This window comes from Herpailurus yagouaroundi, unplaced genomic scaffold (genome assembly GCF_014898765.1).
Source record: "Herpailurus yagouaroundi ecotype Mexico unplaced genomic scaffold, PumYag 203, whole genome shotgun sequence".
Classification (NCBI taxonomy): Eukaryota; Metazoa; Chordata; class Mammalia; order Carnivora; family Felidae; genus Herpailurus; species Herpailurus yagouaroundi.
In genome coordinates, this window is record NW_024412434.1 from 9,396,142 (window position 1) to 9,405,646 (window position 9,505).

Here is a 9,505-nt window from a genome sequence, read left to right on the forward strand (position 1 = left end):
GCAGCTTCCAAAATTAACAAGTGATTAATTCATTCAAGCCATGCTAGAAATATCGCAGCTTCTGGAAAAGAAGAAAAAACAACATGAGATTTCACTTAAAAACTATATTTTTTCCTGTAGGACTCCAGGCACTTTGCATTTTTAGCCACTGTTAATTTTTAATTATTTCATGATAACAGCTTGTTCCCCACTAAAACAACATTGGCATTTTGTGATGGCTTGACTTAACGTGTCTGAGGGAGATCTTTCCCCCCCATGTTAAAGGAATAATCACACTTGCTTGAATACTAGCCTATAGGTCCGGCCTGCTACAAATATGACTCTATATTACAGGATTTCCACAACCAATTATAATAACATTTGAAGGAGAGTTTACAATTCCTTCTATATCCTGAAATCCTCTTGTCTTCTGTGGGCCTTGCTAAACCGTTTGAACAGATCATTCCATTAACCCTCCTTCTCTGAGGATTCCTGGATGGTATCGTTAATTTGACAAGAAGCAAAGAGAGGTAATAATTGAGGGTTGAAGACTCCTAGAATGTCAGTTAATCCTAGAATGTCCTGTAACGGACTAAATTGTGTCCCCTGCAAAATTCATGTCATATATTGAAGTCAAAACCTCAAGTACCTTAGAGTGTGAATATATTTGGAGATGGGCCTTTAAATAGGTAATTAAGGTGAAATGAGGTCAGAGGACATGACCCTAATCTAACATGACTGGTGTCCTTATCAAAAGACAACATTAGGATATAGACACCAGGGAAAAGGCCCTATATGAGGACATAGAAGATGACCATCTACAAGCTAAGGAGAGGGGCTTTCGGAGAAACCACACCTGCTGACACTTTGATTTCTTGCCTCCAGAACTTTGAGAAAATAAAATTCTGTTGTTTAAGCCACTCAATGTGTGGTATTTTGTTTTGGTAGCCTGAGCAGACTAATACATCCTCCCCCCTTCTTTTTGGTGGAGAACATGATCATGTCACATAGTGGTGGTGGATGAGGACAGCAGGGAATTGGGGGGAGGACCCTGGTTGCCTTGACTCCTTGTTTCTTTCCATTATACCACATTTCTAGTCTATATTCTGGTTTGTTGACCACACACTTCCAATTTAGTATCCTGAGATATAATATAGTGCATTAACTTTTCAGAAGTCTGGGATTCATTAGGTATGCAGTGTCACTTGTGTCCCAGATAACAAGGGAAGCAATCTTTGTACCCAGATAGTCAAAATTATTATTTCCTGGGACACCCCTAATCCTTCTGAACTAAGGTCTTTATGATCATCAGCAATCTGCTATTTCAAAGTTAAATATATGAAATTTCAATTTATCCCCATGCACATGTGCAGAATTTGCAGTTACAAACTGTTTTCCATTACCAAAATGATTATCTTGACTAGATATCCATGATTTTCTGCTTGAGCCTCAGTATACATCATTTAGTTTAATAGAAACACTTTTATTCTTTATTCTGTTGGGATTTCTTTGGGAGACATTTCATTTTAATTTATTTGAACAAAACCCACAGAAAAATGCTAAATCAGTAAATTGTTTAAAGGTGCACATTTTGGGAGAGCAGCTGGACTTGAAAGGTTTCATGATGTTCATAATTTAGTGTCACCACGTCTACTTGCAATTTTAAATGTTAATTCTTGGCTGTTTAGTCACCTTTGTAACTTGGAAAAGAAAGTTGTCTCCTCTTTTTTTGGGGGGGGTTGTATCATTTTTTATCATATCAAAACAAGCAAAAATATGTAATTTTTTCCTTCTTTAATATTTGAAGCAAGGGATTTTTCATCTGCCTGTACTTTTTCGGATCAGTTTCAGTTAGATATAATTTAGTTACAATAAAACTCACGGATTTTAAGTGTGCAATTCAATAAAGTTTGAGAAGTGCATTTAGTCATGTAAGCCTCACTACAATCATGATCTAGGACATTTCCATCACCTCTAAAAGTTTACTCGTGTCTGTTTGGAGTCTGGTCTCTGGCAAAGCTTGATCTGATTTCTATCACTGGAGCTTTGCCATTTTTAAAATTTCATATAAATGGAATAGTACAATATGTAGTCATATGTGTATCTGTTTTCTTTAAAAAAATTTTTTTTAAATGCTTATTTACTTTGAGGGAGAGAGGAAGTGTGTGTATGAGAGGGGGAGGGGCAGAGAGAGAAAAATAATCCCCAGCAGGCTCCCCTATTCGGAGCTCGATCCCGTGAACCACAAGACCATGACCTGAGCCAAGATCAAGGTGACACCCAACCTACTGGGCCACCCAGGCGCCCCTGTGTCTGTCTTCTTTTGCTTAGCAAATTGCATTTGAGATCCATCCATGATTTTGTGTTACACTACATTACGTTACATTACATTACATTTTGTTGCTGAATAGTATTCTATTGTTTGTTTATCCATAGCTGTTTGAAGGACATTTGAGTCATTCCCAGCTTTTATACAGCTACCATAAACATTCACGTCGTGGTTCTCGTGTGAACATAAATTTTCATTTCTCTTGGGTAGATACCTACGAGTAGGATTATGAGGTTATAACTAGGTATATGTTTGGCTTTATAAGAAAGTGCTACACTGCTTTCCAAAGTGGCTGTAGCAGTTTGCAGCCAATAACATATGACAGTCCAATTACTCTACATTCTCACTAGCACTTGCTTTTGTCAGGATTTTTTTTTTTTAATGTTTGTTCATTTATTTATTTATTTATTTAGAGGCTGGGGAGGGACAGAGAGGAGACAGAATTCCAAAAAGGCCCCACTCTGTTAGTGAGGAGCCTGATATTGGGTTCCATCTCACAAACTGAGATCCTGACCTGAGCCCAAATCACTAGTTAGATGCTCAACCAAGTAAGCCACCCAGGCCCCTCAGGATTTTTTTTTTTTTTAATTTTAGCTATTCTAATGGGTGTGTAGTGTAGTCTTTTAAAATTTATATTCCAGCCAGGTGGAGTGGAGTATTATCTTATTATGGCTTTAATTTTCATTTACTTGATGGATAATGAGTTGCATACATTTTTTTCATATATTTATTGGCCATTTGTGAAATGTAGTTGTCTTCTTTTGTCCATTTTTTATTGGCTTGTCTTTTTTTAAATTGACTTGGGGGAATTTTTAAAAATTATATTCTCAGTATGAGTCCTTTGTCAAACGTTTATGTTGTGGCTTATCTTTTCACTTTCTTCAAAAAAAATTTTTTTTAAATGTTTGTTCATTTTTGAGGGAGGGAGGGAGGGAGAGATAGAGCATCAGCAGGGGAGGGGCAGAGAGAGAGGGAGACATAGAATCTGAAGCAAGCCCCAGGCTCTGAGCTGTCAACACAGTCTGATGTGGGGCTTGAACCCACAAACTGTGGGATCATGAACTGAGCTGAAGTCGGACATTCAACCGACTGAGCCACTTAGGCACCCCTTCACTTTCTTAATACTATTTTTTAATGAGCAGAGTGTTTTAACTTTAATGATGGCTATAGTAGGCTGATTAATGGACTTCCATAGATGTCTGTGTCCTAATCCCTGGAAACTATGAGTATGTTACCTCACATGGCAAAGGGGACTTTGCAAACATAATCAGGTTAAGGATCTTGAGCTGGGGAGATTATCCTAGATTACCCATACCCTGGGATGTATGTGGTCACAGGGTCCTTATAAGAGGGAGTGATGATGGTCAGAGTCAGAAAGGAGGAGATCTTTCTATAGAAGCAAAGTCAGAGAGAGATTTGATGATGCTTTTTTCTGAGTCGAAGGTTGAAGAAGGGACCATGAGCCAAGGAATGCAGGTAGCTTCTAGACGTGGAAAAGGCAAGGAAATATATTCTCTGGAGTCTCCAAAAGGAACAAAGCCCCATTAACACCTTAATTTTAGTTGACTGTGACTTTGACTTCCAAAGCTACAACGATTATAGATTAGTGTTGCTTTAAGTCACTAAATTTGTTGTAATTTGTTACATAAACATTGGAAATGAATGCAATGGCTTACCTTTTCACTTTATTAAAAAGCAACTTATCAAAATTTTTTTCTTTATTTTTTAGTGTTTATTGTATACTGGTTAACATTTGCCTACCCCATGCCTGTGAAGTTATTCTATGTTTTCTTGCAGAAGCTTTATTGCATTACCTTTTACATTTGGACCTATGATATATCCTGAATAAATTTTGGAGTATGGTGTGAAGTAGGGTCAATGTTCATTAAAAAAAAAAATACCCCACAAATATCCAATGGCTCTAGCACAGGTACTGGGAAAATAGAATTCTTTCCCTCCTTGAATTGCATTGGCATTTTTGTCATTAATCCACTTTCTGTATATGTTGGTATCTGTACCAAAGAGTTGTCTATTCTTACATCAAGCCCACACTGTCTTAATTTCTGTAGCTTTATAGTAAAACTTGAAATTTGGTAGTGTGATTCTTCTACTTTAGTTTTGTCTTGGCTATACTTGGGTCTTTGCATTTCTAGATAGATTTTAGAATTACCTTGTCAATTTTTACAAAGCTGTTAGGATTTTGAATAGGGTTGTACAAGGTAAGCTGTTCTGGTACAGAAATTTAGATCCTTTACTTCTGCTAAATTTGATTCTATTGAATCTTTGCGTATATATTTTTTCTGGCTTATCTGTTAATAACTGTGACTGTAATATTTATAACTTAATGTAAATTTGTGATAGTAACATGTGCTTATGGTATAGAGTTATATTTGCTTAGTTTAGTGGAGGGAAAAACGGTTTTAATTTTTAATTTTTTTTTTAACGTTTATTTATTTTTGAGACAGAGAGAGACAGAGCATGAACGGGGGACGGTCAGAGAGAGGGAGACACAGAATCGGAAACAGGCTCCAGGCTCCGAGCTGTCAGCATAGAGCCCGACGCAGGGCTCGAACTCACAGACCGTGAGATTGTGACCTGAGCCGAAGTCGGCCACTCAACTGACTGAGCAACCCAGGCGCCCCGAAAAACGGTTTTCAAACTGTGGGTCATGAAATCAATTAGGGGTCCTTGTATCATATTTAGTTTTATAAAACTTTTAATTTTGTTTTTAAATTTATTTTTCATTTTATTTTATTAAAATTTTTTTTATTTTTTAATTTTTTGAATTTTTTATAAAGCCAATGATAACCAAGGAAATTTCAGTATTTCTTTTTTTTTTTATGTTTATTTATTTTTGACAGAGAGAGAGAGAGAGAAAGAGAGAGAGAGAGAGAGAGCGCATGGGCAGGGGAGGGGCAGAGAGCAAGAGGAAGACACAGAAACAGGCTCCAGGCTCTGAGCTGTATGCACAGAGCGCGATGGGGGGCTGGAACTCACAGACTGCGAGATCATGACTTGAGCAGAAGTCGGGCGCTCAACCTACTGAGCCACCCAGGCGTCCCTGTTAAAATCTCTTCACCTTTGTAAGCTGAAATTTCCGTATTTGGGGGGTGCCTGTATGGCTTAGTTGGTTAAGTGCAGACTCTTGATTTAAGCTCAAGTCATGATCTCACTGTTTGTGGGTTCGAGGTTCACATCGGGCTCTGCACTGACAGTGCCAGCCTGCTTGAGATTCTTTCTTTCTCTCTCTGCCCCTCTCCTCTTCAAAAATAAATAAGCATTAAAAAGAAGAATATATCACCTTTCAGTAGCTTGTATAAAATATCTGGATTAATGAAATTATTAAAGAAAGACTATTATGTCTATTCCAGATAATTATGGAGAGTAAGCCATTTATTGATTTATCGACCTGGGAATCTTCGATTGGGAATCTGGTGGCTGGGAGTAGTTCTCTCTTTCACGTAGGAGACTTAAGTTTTTCCTTTTACAGGTTGGACATTTTATGGCCCTTAGTAAAGATAATATTCAATAAATACCTATTGATGGGCCAATTTTTAAAAATTTAATGGAGTCATGTTGTTATTCCTATAGTTGTTGTGATTGGGAATGACCTAGTGGAGAGCTGAAAATTGGAGTTTTGTATGATCTTTAAATTAGTTTCCTCTTTGGCCTTTGACAACACTTTGGACAACTCATTTAAATCAAAAGCATATTCTTGTTGAAATGAAAAGCTTAAAATACAGGGCCTTTTACACTATTACAAAGCAGTTGATAAAGATAACAAAATGATTTTACCCAACGTAGAAACGCTTCCGTAACTTCAAAAATGTAGGGAGATACTTGCAATGAAGAGGCAGAGAAAAAGCGATTGGTACAGGATACTGTTGAAATTATGTGTATTTATTTATTTAAAAATTTTTTTCATGTTTGTTTTTGATAGAGAGGGAGAGAGACAGAGCATGAGCGGGGGAGAGTCAGAGAAAGGGAGACACGGAATCTGAAATAGGCTCCAGGCTCTGAGCTGCCAGCACAGAGCCAGACGCGGGGCTCGAACTCACAGACCTCGAGATCATGACCTGAGCCGAAGTCGGACGCTCAACCGACTGAGTCACCCAGGCGCCCAATGTGTATTTATTTTTAAATTGTGAGTCTTTACAGTACGGAGTATACTTGTTTAACTCATACCCCCAATGTTTAGTACATTGCTTGGTGCAGCGCTGTCGATTAAAAAATGTTTGCTAAATTTTGGAGGAAGGTTAGAAAGTAAAGCCAGAGTCGCCTTATATCTGAAAAAAAAAAAGGAAGTAAAGATTTGGCTTTCTTCATATTCTAACCCTTTTTAATCCTATATCAGAACTGGTGTCTCTGGTTCACTAACATTTCTTAACAAAATTCTGCCAACTTTCGCAGCTTTCTTGAGGAAAGGATTTTATTTTCTAGAATCACCCTGTGGCGCCCTCTGCCGGAGTTGTCAGGAAACTTTGCACTTAAGTCCCTCCCCTGGGTTTTCATTTACGTTCCTCCCCGTTCTTTTTTCGGAGGCTCCCCTACACGCATGCGCTTTTGATGAAGCGCTTAGGCTGTGACAGACTACAATTCCCAGAAGACCATGCCAAAGAAAAAAAAATCTCGTGGTCGCGGGGAGGAGGAGGGAAAGACAGGAAGGCTCGCGAGAGAACGTGTTTGAGGCGGCTGCGCGAAGTGGGTGGAGCGGGGTGGAGGGAGTGAGGAGGAAGAGGAGGAGGTGCCGTCCCACAATACCAGGCGGGCGGGCGGTAGGCGGTTTGTATCCGGGCTGTGAGGTGCTCGGCGCCTCCGCGGACCTTGCTGCCTCTGTCTCTTTAACGCGAGAGGAAGCGATGCAGAGGGGTGGAAAATGGCAGAGCTGCAGATGTTACTAGAGGAGGAGATCCCGTCTGGCAAGAGGGCGCTGATAGAGAGTTACCAGAATCTGACCCGGGTGGCGGACTACTGTGAAAACAACTACATACAGGTGAGGAGCGCGGGCGGGCGGACGGGCGCTGGCCGGCCGGGCCGAGGATCCGCCGCCTGTCGCCCGAGTGACCAGCCCACTGGGCGGGGTGGGGAACTGCCCTAACCTCAGCGGCTGCCTCAGCCTCAGCCTCAACCCCAACCCCAGCCCCAGCCCCAGCCCCCAGCCGGGGAGAGCCAGTGGCCAGGCTGTGGGAGTCGGGCTGAGATACAGGAAGTGGCTGTGGTGGTTGAAACCGATAGAAGGGGAGAGAGAAAATGGGCGAGGGAGCCCGGAGCTCGCCGCCGCCGCAGCCCGGCGTCCCCCTGCTGTCCGCCTCCTTTCGGGCTGGGCCCCCCGGGTCGCGCTGCCCCCTCCCCCCCCTTCGGCAGCCTTCTATTCGCCGGGCTTCTGTCCGGGAGAGCCAGCTGCCTCTCCGTCCGAAGAGGGGTCTAGGACGGAGAGAGAGGAAAGGGCAGGGACGAGGCGCGGGGAGGAGCAGCAGAAGGGGGAGGAAAAGCGGGGTGTGTGTCGGGGGAGGGCGGGGTGGGGGCGATTATGTCAGTTTAACCCAGAGGGCGTGTCTTTTATTTATTTATTTTTTAAAAAATTTGTCATGAGTCACATTACACAGACCTCCCCGAGGAGAGGAGGAAACGGGTGGGAAGTGAGGGAAGGCGTATAAGAGAAGTTAATCTCAAAATTCCTTTAATTGAAGGTTTGTGAATTTGCCTGGCTGTCCGTTTTCTTGTCGGGTTTTTCCCCCTCTCCTCATTTTCACTTCCATCCCACTATAAGGTATTCTAGAGGTTATGATTGTAGTTATTATAAAACGTAAATTATTCTTAACTACTTGGAAAAATGTCTTACTCTCTCTTCCCCAAAAGTTCTTGAACTGTTGGCTTTATAAGTAACTTAAAATAGAATGGTGTAACCGCCGGTTGCGTTTTCTGAGGTTTCTCTTTTTCCGACCAAAGTAAATGCACAGAATATGAATCCAAGTGGATTACCGAATATATTTAGTCTTAGAATCGTAATGCAAAGTGTTATTGTAAATTTATTAGGAGATTCTTGGGGTCTTATGACAGATTTTCGTTTGTTTTTATTTTAGTGATTGAAAGTGATTTATGTTGTAGTTTGGTTTGTAGATCTTTAAATGGGTAAACCAACAGTTTGCTATAGAAGCAGATAAGCAGCAGAGTCCTTTGTATCAATATAATGGCATCAAAAATTCACTTGCTAGTTTAAGGCATAACCCAAACGTACTTTGAATGATTAGGGTTATTGTAATTCAGAACCAAAGTATTTATAGAAATGCCCCCCATGTGATTGTCATTTTTAAGAACCAACAGTTTCTGTGTTGGCAAATGCTTTTCTTTATTTTTAAAAGGAGATACTGTTTTCAGGATATTTTGAATAATTCTCAATTTCGGTATTAGTAACATTGTATCTTCAGCAGCACCAGTAGGAATTTATCTCATAAACTTTTTCAAGCTTTTACTTTAGGAGTTATAAATAAACTTGTTGAATGCCCACCATGTCTACTGTATTACTTGCTTTTGTAAACTTTGTAGTGAGTCTTTAAAAAAAACTCTAAAATCTAAAGAAATGCGGATACAGTTTTCAAATAGAAAAGTTACAGTTTATCGATATTAAAATATACAACTTTTATTCAACTTAACCCGAAAAGCCTAAAAATTGAGGTGAATCTCAGTTTGCTGAAGGTTCTAAAGATTTTGAAAGTCAAACGCAAAGCACAGGAAGTTAATTTGCCCCGAATCCAGAGAAGTCATTTCTTTGTAGAAGTCGGTAAATAAGTACTTCATAAAGGGGTGGCTACTTTTGTTTTGCATGTTGGGAAATCTGACAAATATATGGTGTGGTAACTGCTATGCGTTGGCAAATACAAACGTGTTTTAACTTGTCTGTTGACTACTGTTTTTTCAGGTAGTTGTGTGCCGTAGGCTTTTATTTTTTTATTTATTTATTTTTCCTCTGTGACCCCTTTCCTCTTCCCCTTCTGTCACCATCATGTAACTCTGAAGCACTTTTTAAACTTCGTTGGTAGTATTGCTAGTTAGGTAAGTCGTATTATTTCTTCTGCAGTCTTTTTTAAACTTGCTAGTTCCATGGTGCCAAGAGACACTGCTAGTGGCCCCAAGTCGTTTTTGGTGGTCCTAAACTTGATTACCAGTGAGGTACCAGTGGGGGGGGGGGGGGGGGGG

General features: G+C 40.3%; 1 protein-coding gene across 16 annotated transcripts in view; it reads left to right on the forward strand.

Annotated features, from left to right (window-relative positions):
* ABI1 (abl interactor 1) overlaps positions 1-9,505 on the forward strand; it is a 147,150-nt gene that overhangs the window by 9,672 nt on the left and 127,973 nt on the right. For 7 of the 16 annotated variants that reach the window (XM_040451148.1, XM_040451154.1, XM_040451149.1 and 4 more), the window contains exon 1: positions 7,036-7,301. The exons of 1 other annotated variant lie outside the window; for it this stretch is intronic. In XM_040451148.1, the coding sequence (XP_040307082.1) occupies positions 7,185-7,301 (117 nt within the window). In that variant the 5' untranslated portion in view covers positions 7,036-7,184. Of the gene's footprint in view, positions 1-7,035; positions 7,302-9,505 lie in introns of those variants that run through there. 8 more of the 16 variants (XM_040451153.1, XM_040451160.1, XM_040451164.1 and 5 more) reach the window with 2 other exon arrangements.